The sequence below is a fragment of the Mesoplodon bidens genome (genome assembly GCF_964165515.1).
Source record: "Mesoplodon bidens genome assembly, chromosome: 7".
Taxonomy (NCBI): domain Eukaryota; kingdom Metazoa; phylum Chordata; class Mammalia; order Artiodactyla; family Ziphiidae; genus Mesoplodon; species Mesoplodon bidens.
The window spans coordinates 110398087-110422779 of record NC_138164.1 but is presented as its reverse complement, the minus strand read 5'-3'; the positions used below and the strand labels follow the sequence as shown (position 1 = coordinate 110422779).

The 24693-nt window shown below is 55.8% G+C and overlaps 2 protein-coding genes and 1 pseudogene across 4 annotated transcripts; 1 reads left to right on the top strand and 2 right to left on the bottom strand.

Annotated features, from left to right (window-relative positions):
* Nucleotides 1-5: 5 nt before the first annotated feature.
* ACTN3 (actinin alpha 3) lies at nt 6-13582 on the bottom strand. The gene is made up of 21 exons (XM_081240589.1): nt 13140-13582; nt 9461-9575; nt 9163-9282; nt 8755-8841; nt 8586-8673; nt 8031-8109; nt 7850-7931; nt 7018-7103; nt 6606-6698; nt 5934-6164; nt 5661-5808; nt 4473-4623; nt 3837-3945; nt 3600-3740; nt 3155-3337; nt 2338-2472; nt 2063-2242; nt 1492-1638; nt 1331-1396; nt 695-853; nt 6-612 (listed from the first exon to the last, which is right to left on the bottom strand). Exons 1-21 carry the CDS (start codon nt 13287-13289, stop codon nt 454-456), a joined length of 2709 nt encoding a protein of 902 aa, XP_081096715.1. The 5' UTR covers nt 13290-13582; the 3' UTR covers nt 6-453.
* A 606-nt stretch (nt 13583-14188) lies between these two features.
* On the top strand, nt 14189-19812 carry ZDHHC24 (zDHHC palmitoyltransferase 24). 2 transcript variants are annotated; one of them, XM_081239814.1, is made up of 3 exons: nt 14189-14515; nt 15691-15968; nt 19205-19812. In XM_081239814.1, the coding sequence occupies exons 1-3, from the start codon at nt 14235-14237 to the stop codon at nt 19498-19500; spliced, it is 855 nt and encodes a 284-aa protein (XP_081095940.1). In that variant the 5' UTR covers nt 14189-14234; the 3' UTR covers nt 19501-19812. The 2 variants fall into 2 exon arrangements, with proteins under 2 accessions (XP_081095940.1, XP_081095939.1); XM_081239813.1 differs by having other exon boundaries at nt 15691-16014.
* Nucleotides 19813-22714: 2902 nt separating this feature from the next.
* Nucleotides 22715-23909, bottom strand: LOC308620331 (cyclin-dependent kinase 4-like; annotated as a pseudogene). The gene has a single exon. The product of its transcript is annotated as a cyclin-dependent kinase 4-like (transcript).
* Nucleotides 23910-24693: the final 784 nt, after the last annotated feature.

Below are 24693 nucleotides of genomic sequence, written 5' to 3'. Positions count from 1 at the left end.
CCAGTGTGGTGTGAATGTTGGACCCTGAGGGCAAGGAGGGGTGGTGGGGACCACTGGAGGAGGGTCAAGGTCAGGCAACTGGTCCTGCCCAGGAGATGGAGAGGGGCCCACTATGGCTTTTTTTTTTTTTTTGCGGTACGCAGGCCTCTCACTGTTGTGGCCTCTCCCGTTGCGGAGCACAGGCTCCGGACGCGCAGGCTCAGCAGCCATGGCTCACGGGCCCAGCCTCTCCATGGCATGTGGGATCTTCCTGGACCGGGGCACGAACCCGTGTACCCTGCATCAGCAGGTGGACTCTCAACCACTGCGCCACCAGGGAAACCCCACTATGGCTTTTTATTGAGAAACACTTGGCCGGTCATTCTCAAGGGCCCTTGCTCCGAGGGATGGATGGGATCAGCCAGAGGAAGCACCCTCTCTTCGGACTTGCATAGAGAAGCTCAGGGGTCAAGGTCAGAGGTCGCTTTCCCCGTAGAGGGCACTGGAGAAGGCCACATAGTCCAGGGCTCCAGCTGGAGCCCCGGCCCCCTTGTAGAGCGCCATGCGGCGGATGCAGTACTCGGCCTGCTCCGCTGGGAGTTCCTGCCGCAGCTCCTCAGGCGTGATGTAGTTCTGGGGAAGAAGAGGGATTGAGGGCCCACAGGTCCTGTTCCCTGCCCCTGCCCGCCAGCCCCCTGCACCGCCAGGGACTCACCTTGTCTCCCGCCAGGATCTTGAACGAGGCCACAACCTGCTCAGCCGTGTCGGTCTCGGCTGTCTCTCGGGTCATGAAGTCGATGAAGGCCTGGAAGGTCACGACCCCGGCTGCGTTGGGGTCCACCATGGTCATGATTCGAGCAAACTCCACTTCCCCCTGCAGGGTTAGAGGCCGGGCACCGTGCCCGGGGGTGCTTAAGCCAGGAGGGCTCCTGGTGTCCCCCTGGCCTGACAGCTCCAGTGACAAGGTGCCCCCTTTCTCCATAGACCATCCGCTGCAGCCTTAGCTCTAGGTCTGGGAAATCCTTTCTGCTAGGCTGTGCTCTGCTTCCTGCCCACGGCAGTGGCCCCTGCTGCCCATCGGTCCTGACCTTTTCCTGGGCCTCTCTGTAGTGCTGTTGCTGTGATGTAGAAACGTTGCAAGCTCAGGCTTTGGAGTCACACAGAACAAGGTCCAAATCTAGTGTCTTTGGGCAAGTTAATTTACCTCTCTGAGCCTTTGGTAGCCCCTGTGTGAAATGGGGTAATTCTCCCCAGCCCCAGCGGGTGGGTGAGGAGGAAATGAGGTCGTGTGTGAGGTGGGAGGGACACGGGCACAGGTGGGACGGCTGGGACGCGGCTGGGGGACACTCACCAGGTCGTAGCCCATGGAGATGAGGCAGGCCCGGAAGTCGTCGGGCTCCATCATGCCATTCCGCTTCTGTAGTGAGGGAGCAGACGTCAGGCTCAGTCCCCAGCACCCGCCCCCACGCTGCCCCTAAGGCCACCACCGCACAGGGCTAAGCCCCTGCTGACCCGGTCAAAGTGGTTGAAGGATGCCCGGAACTCGTTGAGCTGCTCCTGGCTCAGGCCCTTGGCGTCTCGGGTCAGTATCTGGTTCTCCACCTCGTTGATGGTGCGGGCAATGGAGGTGAGCAGCTGCTCCCAGCCCACACGGATGTGCTGGGAAAGCAGAAGACAGGCTGGGTCAGTGGGTGGCCAGTGCCTGGCCACTAGGTCTGGCTCCACCCCCAATTCACTGTATTGACCCTAGGCAAGTCCTCCCCCTTGCTGGGCCTCTGTCCTCATCTGGAGGTTCCACGGAGTGACGTCCAGCGGCCCTTCCTGCCTTAAAGTTTGATGATTTATTACGTATTACGTATTGATCAACCAGCCATGGCCAATCCAGGCCTGGGTTTAGACTGCTCTGTGACTGGCCAGGTCACTTTCACTCGCTGGGTCTCAGTATCCCCACAAGTACATTGGGGGACCTGGCCACGCTGAACTGGGGAACCCCTGGGGCAGATGTGCTGTGTCCAGCTGTGGCCACCCCAGGCTTCCCCAGCCAGTGCCGCCTCCCCTCTGTCCTGAGCGGGTGTGATCCCACCTCCATGCTGTAGACGGTGTGCTTATTGTCGAACACCAGGTTCTCCTGCAGCAGCTGGTGGTCACCCTCCAGCTGGTCGATGTTGCTCTTGTAGTTGATGATGTTCTGCTCCTGCTGCCGCAGCCCTGCCATGTGCTCCTCCAGAGAGCCGGCCATTCCCGCTGCCAGGCGCCCCACTTCCTGCAGGGGGAGCCGGGCAGAATGAGGGCTCCCAGCTCCCGGTGGCCCAGCCCTGGCCCTGCTCTCCCAGGCTGGCTCCATGATCCCAGCCTTACCTCCACCTTCCCCTGGATCCAGGGCCCGACGGCATTGGCCTGGGCTGCAAACTGCCGCCGGAGCCTCTCGTTCACCTGTTGCCTTGTCAGCTCCTCCTGCAGCGTCTGGTCACGGCTGGGTACCAGCTTTCGGACCTGGGAGGGAGGCTGGTTGTGCCAGGGGCAGCTCTGGGAGTGGGAGATGGGCTCCAGCCCCTCACACTGCTCCCGCCGCTCTGAGCCAAGGCCTCAGGGCTCTGTGGGGGGCAAGCTCTGAGCACTCGGCCTCTCTAGGCTCGTTTCCTCGTCTGCAAAATGGGGCCCATGACATCATTCTTCGTGAACTTAGATTGTTTTATAAAGGATGTCCACACACCAGATCTAATTCTGCTTCAATCAGGCCTGACAAGGGCTTCCCTGGTGGCGCAGTGGTTAAGAATCTGCCTGCCGATGCAAGGGACACAGGTTCGAGCCCTGGTCCGGGAAGATCACACATGCCACGGAGCAACTAAGCCCATGTGCACCACAGCTACTGAGTCTGCGCTCTAGAGCCCGCGAGCCACAACTACTAAAGCCCGCCTGCCTAGAGCCCGCGCTCCACAACAAGAGAAGCCGCCTCAATGAGAAGCCTGTGCACCACGACGAAGAGCAGCCCCCGCTCGCTGCAACTAGAGAAAGCCTGTGTGCAGCAACGAAGACCCAACACAGCCAAAAAAAAAAGAAAGAAAATATCACGCCTCACAGGAAAATGCTGCTGTTACGGCCATTTATACAGATCAGGGTGGTTAGAATGCATCTGAGCAGGGGGAGGCAGGGAAAGGCCACAGGCGGCACTGACCATTTCCCACTTGGTGTTGATGTCCTGTGGGCTGAGGGCGATGTAGGGGTTGGCGGAGCTGGGCCGCAGCCCGTATGTTTGGCAGATCTTCTGGATCTCACCCTGGATGCCCAGGATGGCTCCCCTCTCTCGGTCGGCCTCGGGCAATGTTGCCTTGAACTGTTCGTGTGCTGTCACCAGGCTCTGGGAGGGAGGGCAGGCAGGAAGCATCAACCAGCGCCCCTACTTCCCGCAGCAACAAAGGGCAGCAGCGTGCTCTGGGCCATCCAGTGGGGCCAGGGCAGCACTGGCAGGAGAACCCGGGCCTTCCGTCTCCCAGCACTCGGGAACTGGTGTTCTTCTCTGGTCCCCCATTCCCCAGGAGCCCCAAGGGTTGGCTGACAGAAACAGGCCGCTTCCCTGTCATCCCATCCAACCGCCCCACACCTGGAACCCCTGTGCCCACCTGGGTCTCCTCCACTGAGTGCACCAGCCACACGTCCTGCAGGTCCTCCACGGCGCCGTCCAGCCAGTTGTTGAAGGGTGCCACCCGCCGAGCAAACTCCAGCTGCAGCTGGTCGATGGTCTCTAGGAGCTTCTCCATCCGCTAGGGGCCACAGGGATGGCCAGTGAGCAGCCTGCCCAGCAGGCCCTCTCACCTCCTCCAGTGTCCAGCCTCCACCTCCCTGGCCCCCAGCCTCACCTCTAGCGCATCCCGCCTCTTCTGGGTCAACGTGCCCAGGTTGTCCCACTGGTCGCAGATGGCCTGGCAGCGGCTGTTCACCGAGGCCGCCTCGTGGTAGTCTAGCTCACTGGGGGCGGGAAGGGGGGCAACTTTGGCGCCAGACTCCAGCCCAGATTCCTTCCTGACTGCCCTCCGGGGGCTGGAACCTGGGCACAGTGGTGGTGAAGGCATAAGGGAGCCAGGGGAGGTGGGGGCGAAGCGGGGCTTTCCTAGCGCAGGGGCTTCCCAGCGCATTCCCGGGAGAAGGGGGTCCTCAGTCCCTGGAGGGGCAGGGCCTGGAGTTTCGGGGGCCGGTTTCCAAGAGGTGGCACAAGGCCCAGGCTGCTGGTGAGGATTGGGCCTGCCTGAAGCTGAAAGGAGCCGCCAGGTTTGGGGGCACGTCGAGCGCCAGTGTGGGAAGAACATGGATAGCAGAGCGGGGTCTGGAGATGGGGAGAGGGTTACAGGAGGGCAGAGTAAGTGGTGACGGGGAAGGACATGGGTACCAAGGCAGGGAAAGCAAAAGGTCTGGAGGGCTATGGGAGCGGGGAGAGGGGGTGGGGGCCAGGTAGGGGCGTGGTCACCCCGGGCTGCCCGGCAGCAATCCGCGCCTACTTGAGCTCCTGGGCCAGCGCAGCGATGTGTTCCACGCGGTCCTGGTGCGCCGCCAGGTCACTCTCAAAGGCCTCGTGGCGCCGCAGCAGCGCCCGCACCTCCTGCAGCGAAGCCGACTCATAGTCCCGCTGGCTCAGCATCTCCTCCTTCCCTGCTCGGAGAGAGGCCCGGCTCAGGTCACCACAGCAGCAGCCGCGACAGGAGCAGGGGGTCCAAGCCGGGCTGTGTGACCATGGAGGGTCCTCATCTGTGAAATGTAGGTGATCACAACTGCCGAGCCTACCCTCGGGGTTTGCTCTGAGACACTAGTGTGATAAAGTTAAGTGAAGCTCCTGTTCCAGGGCATGGCCCGTGAGTGATGTCAGGGTCCCTTGACCCTGCACGATTTGGGGTGGCCCTTGGTACACTTTTGGTATTATTCGATCGCAAAGTGCTTTCCAATGACTCTGTGAACCCAGTGAGCCCTTGATCCATTTTCCTTTGCTTACCCAGTGCCTGGCACTTGGTAGACTCTCTATGAATATTTGTTGGATGAATGAATAATGAATGTAAAAGTGCTTTGAGAATGACAGTTACCATAATTATGCCAATAAGAGCACAGTCACAGTAATTGCAGCAGCAACCATTTATTGAGTGCCTCTGCATTTTGCAGAGAAGGTAACTGAGGTTTAGAAGTTCAAAGACCTGTCAGGATCACATAAATGGCCGTATATTTAAGGAATTATTCTGTCAAACCACTGCTATTCAATATGTCCATAATCCATTATTAGTGTTCATTATTTTTTTAAGCAGGACTCATTCACTTATAGGATTAAAATCCTTGATAGAATACAGAGCGAATGTTTTCACCCAGTGATATATTTGATTCATGCAATATTTTGGCATCCGTATACTTTGGGTATAATGTAAGTGATGTTGGGGGGGGGCTCACCTTTGGATACGTGCCACATACACAAATAAAGTGCTAAATGACAAATTAATCAGAGCAGACCTACAGAAGACCAGAGCCAGGAGAAAGTTAGGGGCCTGAGTTTACAGGTAAAGAAGCTGTGGCCCCAAAAGGGGCAGTGACTTGACTACACAGCAAGTCAGGGTGGGCCTAGAAAACAGATCTCCAGCTTCCTTGCAGAACACCTACCCCCGACCAGTCTCCACCCCAGGACAGAATCAGGCCCCGGAGGTACCTACCCCGGGTCCAGGCTTCGTGCAGGGAGGCCTTCTGCTGGAACTTCTCTGCCAGGTGCTGCAGCCGCTCCAGGCGCCGGATCTCCGAGAGCAGCCAGTCTTCGTAGCCCTTCTCTGCTTGCTCCAGCCCCCGCCACGCGTTGGCGATGTCCTGTGGGGCAGGCAGAGGTGCCCGCCATCACAGTTCACCCATTATACAGATGGAGACAGAGAGTCCAAGGTCACCCGGAGGATGTGGGCAGGGCCGGGGTCACCATCTCCCCTGGCCTGGCTCACCGAGACCATCTTGCCCTCAGATGGCATGAAGGCGGGCCGGTGGCTAAGCCGCAGCTTGGTTTGCAATGTGTTGAAGTTGATCTCCAGCTGGCACTTCTCCTGCACGCGGGGCGGCTTGTGCAGGCGCCGGTAGTCCCGGAAGTCCTCCAGCTTGCGCTGCATGGCGTTCATGCTGGGCTCGCCCAAGCGGTTCTCCAGCCACGGCACGGTGCGGCGGATCCATTCCAGCAGCTGCGGGGCCAGGCAGGGGCAGAGCAGAGAGCGCTGAGTGGGCCTGCACACCTCGCCCACCCCTCTCCACCCACACCCAAGCTATGGCCAGAAGCTCGGGCCTCAAGCAGAGTGGGAGTCCCCGCTCGTCAGGGCAGGAGCAGGATGGTTAACTTCTGAGTCCAGGGACCAGTGTAGGTCGGCAAAGCACAAAGGGCCAGGAGACTGCCTAAAGATGAGTGAATGGAGAAATGAACGAGTAACTGGATGGATGCTGAGTGAATGACAGGAGCCTGGGTGGGCGGAAGGGGGCAGGGGGTGGGTAAAGATGGCAGGAGGAGGCTGGGAGAGGCCACGGCTACTCTGAGGAGAAGGAGGCTCTGCAGGTCCAGGCCAGGGCTCAGCTGGGTTGGGAGAGCACAGGTAGGGGAGAGGGGGAGGTCCTCTCAGCCCCAGCCTCACCTCACTGGCCAGCTTCTCGTACTCCTCCATCAGCTTCTCGTTCTCCTGGTTCACGGCCAGCACCTTGCAGATCCTGTTGGCGGCTGTCTCTGCCTGTGGTGAGAGTGGGCACAAGGGCTGGCGTTAGAACAAGCTGCCACAGACACGCCCGACCCAGCCTCCCTCTGTAAACCCTTCACACCTGGGCCCATGCAACAGAAGAGACGATGAGGGGGCACATCTTGTAGGGTAAGGATGGGTTCCCAGGCCAGAGGCCGCTGCGCCTGAGCTCCCCCAAGGATCGAGTATGTGCGGCTAGGACAATGGCACTCCCACCCACATGGGGCCTGGCACCTCCAAACGTGGAGATGCCGCCAAGCTTGGGCCCCTGGGCCCACACGCCCAGCCCAGGCAGCAGCAGCTGAGCCCCTACCTGCTCCGCCCCCGCGAAGGCGTGGTAGAAGCAGGAAACATAGGTCATGACGGCCTTCTCATCGGGCTTTGGGGTGTTCACGATGTCTGTAGGACGGCAGCGAGGTGTTGACTGGCCGAAGCCAGGGGTGGGGAGTGGGCTCATGTCCCCACCCAGGCAGAGAGTTCCCTCGGGACGGTAGGGTGCAGAGACATCTAGTCATGGCCACTAGCTGCCAGATGCCCCAAACCCAGCTCTTCCCTGGAGCCCTCTCGGATCACCCCAGGGCCTAGCAACCTCCCCCTCTGTGGGGTGAGGAGAGCATGAGGGCGTGGGTGAGTGAGCAGACACTGTAGCCCAGATGAGGCGCCGGTCCACACTGCCTGGTGTCTCTAACCATCCCATACCTTGGTCTGTCTCTCTGTCTGTCTTTCTCCTAAGTTCACATCCAGGGTACCAGGCACAGTAGGTGCCCAGAAAATGTCTGCTGGTTCAACTGACTAAAGCCTTTATGGGCACAGGGACAAGAGGCAGGACCCACCCGAGAGCAGCTCCCAGGATGGGTGCCCATCATGCCGCCAGGTGACCCAGGTTACTGGGATGGGGGTAGAAGCTGGAGCCATTATGTAAGGCAGAGGCGGCAGAGCCTGGTTCCACTGGGTGGAGAGGGACAGGGGACCGGATACGGGCTCCTGGAGAAGGGGGCCTATTGGCAGGGAGGATTCTGCCCAGGGAGCAGGGTGAGGGGCAGAGCATTCCAGGAGGAGGGAGAAGCAGGGGCAAAGGTGTGGAGGTAGGACCGTGCCGACTGGTGCGTAAGGGGAGTCCTCGCCCGGGCGAGGCTTACTCTCACCTTCGGCGTCCAACATCTTGGGGATGTCCAGGTACTTCTCTGCCACCTCGAAGGCAGTGTTCAGGTTGCCGATGGGGTCATCCTAGATGGTGTGCGGGGCGCGGTGGGGGGGGAGGGAGAGGTGAAAGGTCAGCTGAGGGCAGAGACTGGGGAGTCGGGGCTGGGGGTGGCAGAGGCCTACCTTGTGCAGTTTGGCGTAGTCAATGAGGTCGGGGCGGTGCCGGTGGATGAGAGCACAGAGGGCCAGGCCATCCTTCCAGCTGCACGGAGAGAAGGGGGGTGTGGGCGTCAGGCCTGGGTTCAAGCTGTGGCCCTGTCCTACCCTCGTCCCAGGAGCACCCCTATCAGGACGGCCTCATCTGTAAAATGGAGTAAAGTCCAAACTCCTTGGCTTGGCATTTAAGGCCCTTGATTGCCAACCTGGGACCATTTCCTCCAACCTCATCATGGCTCCTTCACATCCTTGTGCTTAAGCTACACCAATTTCTAGATGTTTTTGGTCTCCAGGTCTTTGCTCACAAGGTTCCCTCTGGCTGGAACACCCTTCCCGGGATGTCTCCCGTGCTCCCTCCTCCAGGAATTTCCCCCTTGCCCTCCTGGATTCGATTCAACATTGACCGAGTCCTCCTATTTTCAGACACTGTTGCAGGAAGTTGGCTGTGACCTCTCCTGCTCTGTGGCTTATGCCAGGGCCCAGAGCCCGGCTGAGGTCCCACACGCTGATGGGCAGACGGACCTGGTGTGGAAGTTCTGCACATTGACGTTGCGGTACGGTGCCGTCTTCCGCTGACACCACAGGAGCAAGCCCTCCTTGGCCGAGGTTTCTGGGCGGGGACGGGGGTGAGTGTTGGTTGGGGAGCGCTTTGGGCCAGCCCTCTCACCCTACCTGCCTCCTTGCCGCTCACCTTCCACGGAGATGTCCTGGATGGCGAAGCGAAGGATGATGGTCCAGATCATGCCCAGGGTCATCTTCAGGTTCCCGTCGACAATCTCTGCGGGGGGGTGGGGTGGGTGGGGTGGGGTGGGTGGAGACACACTCCACCTGGCACTCGAGGCCTTGGCTGCCCTTCCCCCTGCTCCGCCCTCTGGCCCTTGTCCCCAGCCCAGGGCCGGCACCTAGTAGGTAGGTGCTCGATCATTTTCCTTCAAAATGATTCACTGAACACCTACTGGGCGCCAGGTCCTGCGCTGGCACTTTGGGTACCTTCACTCCGGACAGTCCCTCCTGCGAGGCACGCACGGTTATCCCCATTGTTGAGATGAGGGACCACACCCCCGGCCCCTGCCCAGGCCTCCTCCTGCCACCGCCTCACCTTCGGCACCGATGGACACCAGCTTCACCCCCTTGCTGGCAATGAAGTCCAGGGCCTTGTTGACATTGGCGATCTTGTGGAAGCGCATCTTGCCTTTGTCTGGCCTGGGCAGCCTCTCTCCTGGGTGTGAGGGGAGAGGTTAAGGGTCAAAGGTCATGAGAGGAAGCTGAAGACATGGTCCTCAAACTTCCCCTTCCCTCAGCAATCCCCCTCCAGCACTCTGATGCCACCACTCCCCCAGCTCTCTGGGTTTTCCCCTGGGTCCTGGGGTCCCTGTGCACTGATTTGCACCCCTCACCTGAAATGACTTCCAGGAGCAACATGAGTTTGAGGCCATTGCGGAACTCCTCCTCGATGTTCTCGATCTGGGTGCCAGCCTTGCGCAGGTGTGAGTTGCACCAGGCGGTGAAGGTCTGGGGGCAGAGGACAGTGCTCAGACCCTAGTGCTGAGGACAGCGCCCTGGCTCCTCTGTCAGGGCAGATCTCAGAGCCCAAGGCCCTGGATTCAAGTACCGGCTCAGCCACTGACTTGCTGTGCATCTGGGGCCAGCCCCTTTCCCTCTCTGAGGTTTAATTCTCCTGGAAAAGGAGAAATGGGGTCTGGGGCCCATTCAGGTCCCAGTTTGGACTTGGGGTGCCTCACTGCTGGCACAACAGCTTGTGCCAAGCACTGAAGGGGAAATTAGAAACCTGTAAAGCAGACACTCCAAAGTGTGGGGCTCTCTGAGGCACAAGGGTCAGTGCAGGGTGACACTGCCTCAAATCTGAAAAATTCTGGGTTGAAGCACAGATGGCTCTGAGGGACTGTGCACCTGTGTTTTTATTATCTAAGCCTCACCGACCTCTTAAGGCTGTCGTGAACTGGCCTTCAAGCAGACCATGAGGCTGCAAGAGCTTTCTGCAGGCTGTAGAGGATCAGCTGGACACTCAGGCCCAGCCTGACCTAGTTTCTGGAGGAGACTGCCCTCCCTCTCTGGCCAGAGTGTGCTTCCGCCTCAGCCTCTGTCTGAGATGGGAGGGGTGGTATATGGCTGTGTGTCTTTGGGGGATGGCAGTGACCTAGAGCTTGGTGCACAAGTTTCTACCAACCTACCAAGCCTCGAGGCCCTGGACTCTGCCATCAGCAGTCCTTGGTGGAATCCATACTTGGGCTCCAATCCCAGCTGAGCTACTCACTCTCTGTGACCTGGGATGTGCCCCTTGACCTGTCTTGGGCTCAGTCTCTCCATTTGCACAATTAAGGGTTCAGACTCAGTGATGTCTCAGGTCCTCCTTCCCCTGACCTTGCAGGATTCTGGAATTGAGAGCATCCCCCCGCCACCGCAAAGCAGATACTCCAGGGAGGTGGCCCTGGAAATCATTTGGAATTCTTTCCCTCCGCTGTGTAAGTGGGTACTGAGCACTAAACTGACGGGGCCCTGAGCACAAGAGAGGGCAGTTGGATTCTTTGGACTTCCTTCCAGCCCTGGAGTCTCAGATGCTCTGGGTCGAGATAGGGCAGGAGGAAAGGCAGGACTGGGTGAGGCCTCCGTGGTGGAGGAAGGGGCATTCTTTCATTTGACAAACATGACTTTTAATGAGATTTGCTCCTTGCCCTAAAGGAACTCACATTCAGTCAAAGAGTCCTGTTGGTCTGAGAAGTGCTGGGAGAGACTAGTATTGGGGAGACTAGGGGAGGAGTTCTTCGTATCAAGTGGGGGACCTCTTGGGGAAGGTTAATAATTGATCAGAACTGTGATGGAAGAGCAGGAGTTACTCAGGCAGGGAAGGGCAGGCAAGGGCATCCCAGGCAGGGGCAGCCACATGGTCAAGTGCTTGGCGATAAGAAACAGTTACTAGGTTTGCGGAGTTACAGCTATCTGGGCACCGCTCTGGGGGTGTTGGGGCATACGTGGTGAAAGGCAGGCCGGAGGGGCGGCAGAAGCCAGGTCATGCACAATCTTGAGTGCTAAGCCAGGGAGTCTGAACTTGATCTTGAGGGCAACAGGGGAAGCTTTCAGGCACAGGAAGGGGAGGGGCAGCACTGTGTTTTAGAAAACTCGTTCTGGTTGCAGAGGGGAGACAAATGGCTTGGCAGAGCAGAAGGGAGAAGTGAGGAGGTGCCGACTGAGACCAGGGTGAGGGAGGAAGGGTGTCAGTGAGTGGGACAGGGCAGGATCAAGTGGATGAGATGGAAACATTTGTCCTTGCTAGAGTATAAGCACCCTGAGGCGATGTCTTTAATTTTGTCCCCTGCTGAATTGCTGGCACCTAAAACAGTGCCTGGCACATACTAGGACCTCCCTAAGAAACAACGAATGAATGTTTGCAATGAGGTTGAATAAAGAGGACTCGGTTATCAGGTGGGGAAGGCAGGAGTGCTTCAAGATATGGAGGAGAAGCAGGCATGGGGGTGAGACTAAAGCTGAGCACAGAGATGTTCATTACATTGTAATAAACAATGTTAGATGAGAAACAACCGGAATGTCCAACTGCAGGGGGTGCTGATGAATTTACATAGCGTCTACTCTATGCAATCACTGAATGAGTCAATGAGGTGGGTGGCTGTAAGTTGGGTTGGAAGCATTCTCCTGATATTTTAAGTGATGAAAGCAAGTTACAGACTAGCCTGTATCTTATGAGGGGCATGTGGACCTGGATCTGGGAGAGGCCTGGGTGGGTGGGTGGGGGGGATAGGAGTTGTTGCAGAGCAGATGGCAGCTGGAGCCAGGGGCAGGGATGACATCACCGGGAGATTGCTGGACCCAAGGACCACAGCCCTGCTTGGAGACAGGTGCAGGAGGAACCTGGGGGGGAGATGTGTCACCCCGGGCACCCTAGCCGAGTCAGCTGAGCCTCCCAGCCGCTGGGGTCATCTCCTATCAACTAACCCAGCGGAAATGCTCTGATTCTAAATTCTGGGACTCTCAGATCCTGCAAATTCCACCAAACACCCCTGTTCCCCTGCCCTTTCCTGGACTCATACACTGTTGGCAAGTGCTGAGCAGGGTCTAATGACCTCGTGGTACACTCCTACCGCCGTCCTGACACACTCCCCAAAGTTTCCTCACTCCAGCCTGGATCATTTTCTCTTTTGGGTCCCCAGGTGTCCTGCCCCCTCCACTTGGGAAAGTCTGGGAGTGAAAATAGATCGGGGAGGGGAGGCCCGAGTGCCTTACAAGGCTGGGCCTGGGCAGCAGCTGCCCATGTGCCCCTCTCAGCTCTCCAAGGTGCTGCCTCAGCACGAAGTGTCCATCTGGCCAGAGAGTCAGGTTACCTACCACGAAAGGGAACCCAGGGCTCCCCTCCTCCCCGACCTTGTGGCCTTTTCAGCAGATTCAGGGCCCCTGGGGTGAGGAGGGGTATCTTGGGAAAGAATGGGGGTGGGGCAAGCAATGGGCAAAGACCCTCAGGTTGCGGGGGCGCCCTGATTTCTTACAGCATATGATTTGGGTCCTATCTCAGCCCCCGTTTCCTCATTTGACAGTTGGGATAGAGTGACCACGGACACCACGCTGGAGAGAACACAGAGAGAGTGGGGAAGGGGTCTGGGACGGTTACCCCTTCCCCACACTCCCAAGTCCTCTAGCTGCCTGGCTGCAAGTCCGCAGGTGGGGTCTGGGAATATTTCACTAGAGAGTGGGGTTGTGGAGACAAAGACCATTCTTCCCGATCCCACCCACACCCCCGAACTTGGATCTCCGGGGCTTTGCCCAAACCATATTCCTTAGCAGAAGTGGAGCAGTGGGCCCAGGGGAATGAACCCTGTGGGGTGGGGACCCCAGAAACTCTTCTTGTCCTCCTAAACGCCTCGTGAGGGTCTCCAGCCCTCTCTTCGGGCCCTGGGGGACAGCAGAGGACTGATGGTCAGAGCCTGGGCGAGGAAGTGGCACTGAGGGTTAAGACAGGCTCTGCCCCTGACCTGCTGAGATGCCAAGGACAAACCGCCTGGCTTCTCAGGCCTCAGTTTTGCCATCAGGAAATGGGCTAACACTCACTTTCCGCTGCTGCTTCTCCCAGGCCGGGTCCAGCAACAGGTCACGGTCCCAGTCCTCCTCCTGTTCCATGTACTCGCCGCCCCTGCCGCCGCCGCCCGCGAAGGGCCCCTCCCCGGTCCCCAGACCCTCGGGCTGCATAACCATCATCATCTCGCTCCGGCTCCCGGCTCCGCTCCGCTCGGCGCGCTCCAAAACATGGGGGCCGCGTTAAGTAGCGCCCGGCCCAGCCCCGGATCGGATTCCTGCTAAATATGGGGGAGGAGGGAGGGGCCGGATGGGGGCGAGGTCACTCGGGTCGGGACCAGGCAGCAGGTTATCCTGAGGCTAGGAGACTGCAGAATTTGGGGGCACTGGGGTGTACCCCGTGGCGGAGATTCGGGGTTCGCGTTCCGGCTCCGCAGGTTGTGCGCTGTGTGACTCTTGGGAAAGCCACGGGCCCTCTCTGAGTCTGTTTCCTCACGTGTACAACGAAGATGACGATAATAATAGTGGCTGCAGACTGCTCTAGAAGCTACCTTTTGGGCCTCCTCATGACCCTTTTCCTGTGCCGCGCTGGTGGGAAACAGGAAGCACTATTCCCATTTCACAGTCAGAAACACCGAGGCGCCGAGCTGTTTTGAATGTTTTCTGGGGGTGATGAAGGGAGACACTAGAGCATGGGGAGGGGCTCCAAGCCAGCTGGATGGGCCGAAGCAGGGCTATTAATATCGGGGCGAGGGAGATATTATAGGGGGAGAGGGGGAATGTGCTGAGCCGCGAAACACCCACGCCACCGAAGCTGCAACTCAATCCTCCCGGAGTGCTGGCCCGCGGGACCAGCGTGCGGGACTTCTGCGGGAGGGGCGGGGCCTGCGAGGGTGGGCTGTAACAGCGCTGCCCTACCGGCTCTAGCGCCAACGAGATTCCAAGCATCTCTTTGGCTCGTTCGGCCGTTCAATCACATCTCCGTATCTGCGGGCCCTCCCCGTGAACCTCAACGCTCGCTCACCGCTTCTGAGCTTCTATTGGTCGTAGCAGACGTCCGTTTGCCACTCTCCCCGCCCCAATACGGAAGCGGCGGGGTACCCGGGATCCGACCGCTAGTGGGTCCAGGCCATGGGGCAGCCCTGGGCTGTGGGGAACCCGGAGGCGGCGTCCGCGCGGCTTCCTCTTGTGCTCACCGCACTGTGGGCCGCGGCCGTGGGCCTGGAGCTGGCTTACGTGCTGGTACTGGGTCCCGGGCCGCCCCCACTGGGACCCTTGGCCCGGACCTTGCAGCTTGCGCTGGCAACCTTCCAGCTGCTCAACCTACTGGGCAACGTGGGGCTCTTCCTGCGCTCGGACCCCAGCATCCGGGGTGTGATGCTGGCCGGCCGTGGTCTGGGCCAGGGCTGGGCGTGAGTGGGGCACGGGATCTGGCGGGGGGAGAAGTGGGGGCTTTGGGCAGGGGGAGGGCCTCAGGACCTGAAGATGTTAGAACCAGTTTACAGTAAGGTCCGCTTGAACCAGACGGCAGAAGGAGTATCATTCATCCACTTACAAATATTTGAGTACCTACTACGTGCAAGGTACTATTCCAGGCACTGGAGGTACAATAAAACATATTCCTGATTTCAGGGAGGGGGCAGATGATAAACTTCAGGCATAATAAATCAGAAAATAACGTAGAATGTTAGAAGGTGTTGGTGGTAAGGAAACAGAAAGAGCAGGATAAAGGAGACTCAAAGTGCGGTTTGAAATAGGGTGGTCAAGGTAGGCCTCATTGAGAAGGTGGCATTTGAGCAAAGACTTGAAGGAGAGGGGAGAGTTAGCCACAGTCATCTGGGGGAAGAATGTTCCAGGCAGAGGGAACAGATGATGCAAAGACTCTGAGACATTTGTGTGCCCAGCATGTTCCAGGAACAGCAAGTGTGGCCACAGTGGAGTGAGGGGGGAGAAGTCAGAGACGTAAAGACCTTGTAAGACCTCGAAGACTTTGCTTTTTACTAGAAGTGAAATGGAGAGCCATTGGAGGGTTGTGAGCAGAGGAGGGACATGACTTAGATTTTATTTGCTTGATTTATTTTTTTCTTGGCCGTGCCAGGGATCGAACCCGGGCCCTCGGCAGTGAAAGCGCGGAGTCCTAAGCACTGGACCTCCAAGGAGTTCCCCTGACTTAGATTTTAAAAGGATCAGTCTGGCTGCTGGGGTGAGACTACACCAGTTGGGACAAAGGTGGAGTCAGGGAAGCCAGGCAAGAGGCTGTTGCAATAATCCATGGGGGAGCTCATGGTGACTTGGACGGAGGTGGTAACAGTGGAGGACAGGAGAAGGTTGCTTCCGGATGTTAGAGACCAGAGAAAGGCCTCAGGACTGGGGCTCTCAGAGCTGGAAGAGCCCTCAGACCTGCTGTGCCAGGAATGGAAGGGCCTGGGAAGTGGTGTTTAGCCTGCATTTACCTGTGAAGAACCTGAAGCTTAGAGAGGGCAGGGGCTGTGCCTGCTTCCCCAGGATGGGCTCAGGGGCTGACCGGGCATGAAATGGGGCACTCAGAGCTGCTGGGGGAACTGACCCTGTGGTTCCTTCCCTGCAGTTACTGCTACCAGTGCCAAAGCCAGGTGCCACCGCGCAGTGGGCATTGCTCTGCCTGCCGCATCTGCATCCTTCGCCGGGACCACCACTGCCGCCTGCTGGGCCGCTGCGTGGGCTTCCACAACTACCGGCCCTTCCTGTGTCTGCTGCTTCACGCCGCAGGCGTCCTGCTGCACGTCTCTGTGCTGCTGGGCCCTGCCCTGTCAGCCCTGCTGCGAGCCCACACACCCCTCCACACCGCCGCCCTCCTCCTGCTGCCCTGGCTCATGCTGCTCACAGGTGGGGGGCCGGGGAGGCCTCCAAAGAGAGGCAGAGGCCCATTCTGGTAGGCGATGGGATTTCCGGCTGGTTCTCCAGGCAGCGCCCTGGGGACCTAGTCCCAGTGTCAATTACGGGAGGTGAAGGGAGACTGGTATTCACTTGGGTGTGCGGTCTGGTAAAATACAGGGCCTCAACGTAGGTACAGAGTTCTGGCTGAGAGAATCGGGAGGAAACACTAGTGGGATTTCACCTAGAGGGGGATGGGACGGTGAGAGAGCATTCTAAGTGGGGGGCACTCGGAGCTAGGGGAGCAGTGTGAACAAAGGCTTGGAGGTTGGGCACGGAGTAGTGAAGGCATTTGATGGGAATTATGAGAATTAAGGCTAGGGCAGTAAGTGAGGACTGGATGGTGGAGGGCCTTGAATGGTGTGTGAGGAGATGGTCCTTACTTGACTGGGCAGTGGGGAGCCAGTGAAAGTTACAGGCTTTGGAAGTGGGGAGGGGATGTTTTGAATCAGGAGACTGATTGAGAGGCTGTGTTCTTGTTGACACTTTCCTCTGACACCACCCAAGGTAGAAACCCCACTGGTTTTTTATACTTTGTTCTCTGCCCGCCAAAATGCTTTGGGCTTTCTTTTCCCTGACTCCTTCCTCCTGACCTGTCCACGGTCCTCTCTGTAACCTTGTCCTGCAATTACTGAACTCCCTGACCACTCTTGAGTAGTGGCTCTGTCGCCTCATCCTATCCAAGCCCAGCTCTGTCCCCAGGACCCCCTCCCTGCAGCCCAGGGGGGTCTTGGGAGGCCCAGTGAGGCTGTCAGGGTCTTCCTGTGCCCACACTGGCTTCCTGAGCATCCCTCCTCTGCCCTCCTCATGACCCCCCTGCCTCCACTGAGACTCAAGCCCTCCAGCTGCTCCTGTCTGCACGCCCCCAACCCCCGGTCATCCACGGTCTCCCACTCACTCCCCGCAGTCACTGAAGACTTGGGCTCCGGCCCCTTGTCTCCCTCTCAGCCCTGGGCCTTGCTGAAGGCATAGGTATCTGAAAGCGTGGGTGAATGGCCCCAGTCGCTCAGCTTCTTGACCTTTTCCTCCCCTCCTCCCTTCCCCTACTCCCACATCCCCACCCCAGTCGTGTCAGAATCCAAAATGTGTCACCTCCCAGAGCACCCCATGTCACCCCTCTCTCTGCCCCCACCGCCTCTCCTATCCATCTCTCACTCTGTGCTCCGTGACCCGCCTCCGGAGCTCCTGGCCCTCACCTTTCTGTCCATCAGCACCTTCCCCCTTCACCGCCCCAGGTCCAGCGTAGCGCCCGCATTTCCACCAGCCTTCTGCAGCATCTCATCTCAAGCCTTTTTGCTCCATCTTCCTTCCGCTGCGCCTTCCTGGCTTCTCTGTGTCTGCCCTTGGCTGCGGAGAGCTGCCAGAGATGCCTGGTACTATGTGGCAGTTGGTGTCGTGTCAAGTTCATGGCTGCTGACCTCAACAGGCCCTCAGCGGTGCCTGGCTGCCCTGGTTTCTCATAAGCTTCCTCCACCTAATGGCTGCAGCTCAAACCTTCCCACTTTCCTGTCCTCCAAGCCCCAACCTCTCCTGAAAATACATCACAGAGGAAATTAGACATCAGATGGCACGTCCAGAATTGGCTGTCCCGTCCTGGAGGCAGAAGCTCTCTGCCCCAGCTTCTCCTGGTGCCCGACCCCTCCTCCCTGCTGGGAGCCCTCACACCATGGGTCGCTTCTCCTCCTCACTCCAGGCTCCCTCCACTGGCTTCCTTCGGGTTTTCCCACCTGGTACAAAGCCTCTCTTCACCCCACGTCCTCCTCTTCCAGCTCATGCCTTCTGGCTCTTCCATCAGCAGCCAAGTCAAAGGACTTGCCTGGGCTATAGGCTGCTTTTCCTTGCCTCTCACCCATTCCTCCACCTGCTCCCAACTGGCTTCTGCCCCCACCCGTCCTCCGAGACTGCCACAGTCCCCAGGCCTCTGTCTCCACAAAACCCAGAGGACCCTTCTGTGTTCTTTTCTTGCTTACGAGACCTTTCAGCCTCATGAAACTGCTGGCCTTCAGCCTCCTTAAAGGGCTCTACGCTTGACGTCCCCAACGGCTTGTACTTTGGGGTTTCCTCCTTCCTGGTTTCCCTATATCTGATCCCTAAGGACCTGGTTTCCTGGCTGAGGTTGAGACGCCATTCTCATCTCCCTACCCACGCTGCCGGGTCTCGGAACCGCCCGGGTACCAACCGCTCACGAATCTGTGTATCCAGCCTGGGCTTCTCTCCTGAGCTTCCAGAACTGCCCACTCACTTGTCTCGCAGGCACCTCTCCATCCTGCCTCAGGACCTTCACACAGAATGTGTTCTCCCCTCTTCGCTTAGCAAATACCTCCTTAACCTTCAGGCATCACCCAAAATATCACTGTCAAAATAGATGAAGTTTATTTCCCTGAGCCTCTTAATAAGTTTCCATGTCATCTCCCCGCCAGTAGGCTCTCTTTTTTTATTGAAAAAACATTCACATAACATGAAACTCATAATTTTAACCATTTTCAAGTGCTGCACAATTCAGTTGCATGTAGTACATTCGCAGTGTTGTGCAGCCATCACCACTGTCTAATCCCAGACCATTTTCATCGCCCCCAGTACCCATTAAGCAGTCACTCCCTCTTTCCCCCTAGTGCCCCCAGCCCCTGGCAACCACTAATCTTCTGTCTCTATGGATTTGTCTGTTTGGGACATTTCATATAAGTGGCACCATACGATACATAACCTTTTGTGTCTGCCTTCTCTCGCTTGACATAACATTTCACGGCATCTTGTAGTTCATTAGTTCACCTGATACTTACTACCTTCTGCGGGTCAAGATGATGCCAGATGCTGTACTTTCCCATTGTCACACATATCACAGCTGTAATTAAGTAACTGAGATGTGATCTCTTGAATGTCTGTCTGTGAGCTCCCTGAGGTCGGACATGCTGCCTGCCATTCATCCTGGTATTCATGGGAGGTTCTCACAAGTTTGTGATGCATGAGTGAAAGTCGCATCTAGGGCAGGGGGCTGTGTCTGCCCGTTTCACCAGTGTGTTCCCATCAGCCGGCATGGGTTGACCAGGGGGCAACAACTCAGTGTTTGCTGAGCGGAGGAATGCGCCCTGCTTCGTGGTGGAGTAGGGGACGGGAGGAGGGCAGGAGCTGGGCTCTGGGACAGCTGGGCTTGCTGCTTCTCCTTGACCCTCTCTGCTCTCTCCTTGCAGGCAGAGTGTCTCTGGCACAGTTCGCGCTGGCCTTCGTGACCGACACGTGTGTGGCGGGCGCACTGTTGTGCGGGGCTGGACTGCTGTTCCATGGGATGTTGCTGCTGAGGGGCCAGACTACGTGGGAGTGGGCTCGGGGCCAGCACTCTTACGACCTGGGCCTCTCCCGCAACCTGCAGGCGGCCCTGGGGCCCCGCTGGGTCCTTGTCTGGCTCTGGCCCTTCCTGGCCTCCCCGTTGCCGGGGGACGGCGTCACCTTCCAGACCACAGCTGATGTGGGACTCATGGCTTCCTGACTCCAGGAAGAGCCTGAGCTGTACGAGGAGTGGGGAACAGGAGAGGGGACTCAAATAACTCATTTCAGGCCCACCCCCAGCCTCAGAAGGGGCAGGCTGGTACGCTGGTACTTGATGCCTGCTTTCGGCAACTCCAGCCCCGCCCTTAGCCTTGCCCTTGCCCAGCTTGGACTCCTAGTGTCCAGGGCTTGGGCCCTGCGGCTCTGCCTCTATCAGTGGCCCCTGAGTACAGCGAAGGGCCTGGCAGGGGGCTGCTCGGCCTGCCCAACTGCCCCTTTGCCAGGTTAATAAAGTGCCCACTTGGTTCTTGGACTCCCTCCGCCTTTGTGGGTTTCTGGACCTTCACTGTTTCCAGGGCTGCTGTTTTTGGTTCCTCTGATTGGCAGGCCTGGGAACCACAGAATGCCTGAGGGTGTGAGCAGCCAGGGCTCTGCCTCCTGCGGCCTTGGGGCGGGGCCGGGGGGCGGCGGGGCTGGCCAGCAGGTTAAGGCAGAATGTAGTGTTCCAGGGTATGAGAGTCCAGAGTTCTTTCCCAGGTTCAGTGCTTTATAATAAGTTAGGAACATTTCACAGCAACAATTTCAGTGAACTTCTGTCCAGCTAACCCAGTGCACTGGGCAGCAATTATGCAGGTGATAAAGCTCTGAGATTTGATGTGATAAGATCACGGGGTAGTAAATGGAGGAGTCCGGATTTGAACCCAGATCTTTGTGCTTTCTCCTTCACCCTTGAACAGCCGAAGAAATCAAGGCAGAGAAATCAGGTGGGGGTGTTCAAGCATCTGTGCTGGCTGGATGGTGCTGAGACTGCTAAGCTCCTCCTCTCTGGACTCTTCAGGAGCTACTTGTTAGACACTTTTATTTAAATATAGTAAATAGAGGTTTCCAGTTAAATGTGGCAGGTTTAAACATGTGAGTTTGTTTCCTCTTAAAATCTAAAATGATAGTAAAGAAATTAAAAATGATGTAAAGTTACAAAGACAAAGAAAATAGGAGGGAGACAGCACTAGACCAAAGAGCCTGATAACATTCTGAAAGATGGAAAGTGGATAGAGGCTCGTTTACTCTCTTAGAGAATTAGAAGTTGAAATTAAGCGTTCCCTTCTTGGAGGGGCCAAGAGGCAGCCCGATTGCCTCCAGGAGCCCTGGAGAGGTTCACTGTGGAAGGCAAGGTTTGGGGCTGACAGTAGGGACGGGACTGATTCAAGGTCTCTATGAGAAGCAGCTAGGTTGCCCCGCCCCCCAGGACCCACCTGACCCCTTGCTACCCCGCTGGGGTGGAGGCGGGGGCTTTTCGAAGAAGCTTTGCATCTCCGGGGGCCCTGGGGAGGGTGGGGGTGAGGGACTGGACCAAAAATGGAGTTAAGTGAAAACCTACAAGTGCTGCTGGGGGAGCGGGGTAGTCCTTCAGTGACATGGCAGGCTTGCCTTCCAAGAACCCGCAGAGAAGCCCACCCTTCTGACAGGCCCCGCCCATGCGCACAAAGGTTTGAGCTGCTAAGACTTCTTTGTTTTTCTAAACAGCATGCTCTATTACTATATTTTAACTCTGTTAGGAACTTGGTGTACCTGTCACTTTGTGCCGTACATAAGCATTGGAAGACTTCTGTTTCCTCTACTGCTTTACCCCTCACCCTCCAGAATACCTTTTCTTGTTGTTTTTTTTTTTTATAGTGAAAAGATACAAGGAAATATTTATAAAATAAAGAGAAACAACACCCTCCCCGCCCTTTAAGAAATGGATACTATTTCCTTTGAGGTCCCTGCTGTGCCCCTCCCTGGTAGAGGAAACACTGTGCTGTCTTAATCATCCCCTCGCTTTGCTCTGTGATTTTATTACATATGTTTGTACTGGTTTTGCATGTTTTTGAATTTTATATGAACGGAGCCACACAATGTTTCTTCCTCTGTGATTCGCTTTTTCCTTCAATATTATGTTTCTAAGATTTATCCAAATTAATGTGTGGCTGTAGAGCACTTCTTTTCCTTGCTGTATAGTGATCCATTGAACATACCACAATTTATTTTTCTTTCTTGTCCCACTGATCATTTTATCTACCCCTGTATACGATCTCCTAAGATCTACTTGGCCCTTGCTCTTCCATATAAGTTTTAGAATCGGCCTGTCAAGTTCCACCAATAAAAACCCCCCTTGAAATTGTGAATGGAACCCAACTGAATCTATAGATCAGTTTGGGGAAAATCAGCATCCACATGAAATTCAATTTTTCAGGTCGTGAACACGGTGTATCTCTCCATTTAATGTTTTCAATAAAGTTGTGTATGTTTTCAATAAAGTTGTGTATGTTTTCTCATAAAGATCACGCCTTTTTTGGTTAGATTTATTCTTATGTATTTGATATTGTGATGCTATATCATGCATAGTTTATGAAAATAATTTTCTCATGTCCAGCAAATCTAAAACTTATTTACTTGAAAATTCTTCTGGGTTTTCTGTATTTATAATCATATCTATGAAAAGATAGTTTTGTTCTTCCTTTTTAATTTTTATATCTCTTAGTTTTCTTTTTTTTTTTTTTTTGGCTGTGCCACGCGGCTTACAGGATCTCAGTTCCCCGACCAGGGATTGAACCCAGGCCATGGCAGTGAAAGCCCAGAATCCTAACCACTAGACCACCGGGGAACTATCTCTTATTTTTCTTGCCTCTCTGTCTGGGTGGAAGAAAGGGTGGCTACCCTTGACTTGTTTCGCACAATAGAGGGAATGATTTCAATATTTCACCATAAAATATGTTTGCTGTGTTTTTTTAGTTAATAGATGACTTTTATTAGGCTGAGAAAGTTCCCTTCTATTCCAAGTGTGCTGAGTTTTGATTCTCTTACTTTCATTCTCTGCCTCTTAAGAATGGCCTGTAGATGGATTGTTTAAATCTTTGTCTTCTAATAACTGAAGTACAGTCAATTTTTTTGGGCCACGCCACACAGCATGTGGGATCTCAGTTCCCTGACCAGGGATCAAACATGTGCCCCTTGCAGTGGAAGCACAGAGTCTTAACCGTTGGACTGCCAGTCAGGGAAGTTCCAGTATTTAGTCATTTTTATCTATTGTAATTAACGTTCTTGGATATATTTCTTTTGTTTTGTTTTGTTGTTTTTCCTGTATAAAAAAGGATCCCAATATCAAGGTATAGGGAAGGGGAGGAACAAGGGACATACCCCTTGGTGTGAGGACACAGAGGGGGCATGAGGAGGATAAGCCTCAAAAGGAGGGTGGGAGGGGAATGTCATTAAGGCAGCAAAATATTCTCTATAAAAAGTTGGAGTCGTCTCCATAGCCTCAGAGATGAAGGCAGAGATCACCTTCTTAGTGGGGGGCTCTCCACTGAGATGTTCAAAGGAAGGGAAATATTGGCCTCTCTTCTCTTGGTTCTGCTGCAACCATTCCATGGCTCACTCTGGGTTACCTTCTGCCTTATGTAGGTAAGAGTGCTGCAGGGCTCGGAAGGCAGAGATTCGCTTGTGTGGGTTAAAAGTCAGCATCTCCAGCAGCAGCTGTGCTCCAGACGCTTCCATCTCAGGTACCACTGACTGCACAGGGTGGGGCCCTCTGGGGGAAAAGGCTCCTCGGGGTAGATGCACATCTTGGGGCCAGTCATCCTCTTGGGGCAGTCCGATCAGGTCAAAGATTTTGCCTAACTGGTCAGCTTCAGAGTTTCCACAGACGAGAGGCTTTCGACGAAACATCTCTGCAGAGATACAGCCAACTCTCCACATGTCCACAGGTGTTGCATATGTAGACTGCAGAAGAACTTCTGGAGCACGGTACCAGGGTGTAACAACCACAGATGTAAGTGCATCTGGTAGCTGTAGATTCTGGCCAGGCCAAAGTCGGCCAGCTTGACTGTCCCACCACTTGTCACCAGAATGTTCTCTGGCTTCAGGTCTCGATGAACGATGCAGTTGGCATGAAGGAAATCTAGGCCCCGCTTAGAAACTGGCGCATCAGATCCTTAATGGTCTCCACTGGCAAGCCTGGCGGGGGTGCCTTGTCCAGATATGTCCTTAGGTCTTGGTCCACATGCTCCAACACCAGGGTCACTTTGGTCTCCTGGTCAGTTTGGGCTGTGGCACAGACGTCCATCAGCCACACAACACTGGGATGCTCAAAAGCCTCCAGCCGCCGCAGTAAAGCCACCTCACGGACTGTGCTGATGGGCAGGCCCCCTCCAGCACCTCCTCCACTGGGGACTCTTACGCTCTTGAGGGCCACAAAGTGGCCACTGTGGGGATCACGAGCCTTATACACCGTCCCATAGGCACCAACACCAATCTCAGCCACTGGCTCATATCGAGGGGTAGCCATTCTCAGACCAGAGGAGACCCTCACCCCGTGTCTGGAGCTGCGGGGGCGGCCCATTATCGGGGCCCCGGAGCTGGTTCCTGCAGCACCATACACTCGAGCTCGGTCCAGGGCAGCTGGACGCTACGGGCCTGACCACAGACCTTGGATATATTTCTACTCCTTTATTTTGTGCTGTTGGCCTATCTTGGCTAGTTTTTTACCCTTTTATTTTTTGCTGGGTGTAGAATTCTAGGCTAATAGTTATTTCCTGTCAATATACTGAAAATAGTATTCTGTCTTCTGGTGTTTATTGTTGCTGTAAGTCAGCTGTCATCTATTTCATTGTTTTGTTGCTACTGTTCCTTTGAAGATACTTTGTCTCCAACTGCTTTTAAGATTTTTTTGTCTTTGGTATTCTACGTTTTACTGATGTGTCCAAGTGTGGTTTTCTTTGTATTTATCTAAATGGGATTCCTTAGGTTTCTTGATTCTATGAATTGATGTCTTTCATCAGTTCTAGAGAGTTCTCAGTCATCTCTTCAGATGTTTTGTCTCTACTGGAACTGATTAGACCTTCCTACTCCATCCTTCTTGTCCTTTTTAAAAACATATTTATTTGGCTGTGTCGGGTCTTAGTTGCGGCACACAGGATCTTTAGTTGCAGCATGCAAACTCTCAGTTGTGGCACGTGGGATCCAGTTCCCTGACGAGGGATCGAACCTAGGCCACTGCATTGGGAGCACAGAGTCTTAGCCACTGGACCACCAGGGAAGTCCCCCTCCTTGTCTCTTAATAGCTCCTATTTTCTCTGTTTCTGGCATCCTGAATAATTTCCACAAATCTATCTTCCAATTAAGTCTTTCATCAACTGCAGACCAATCTATTGAAGTT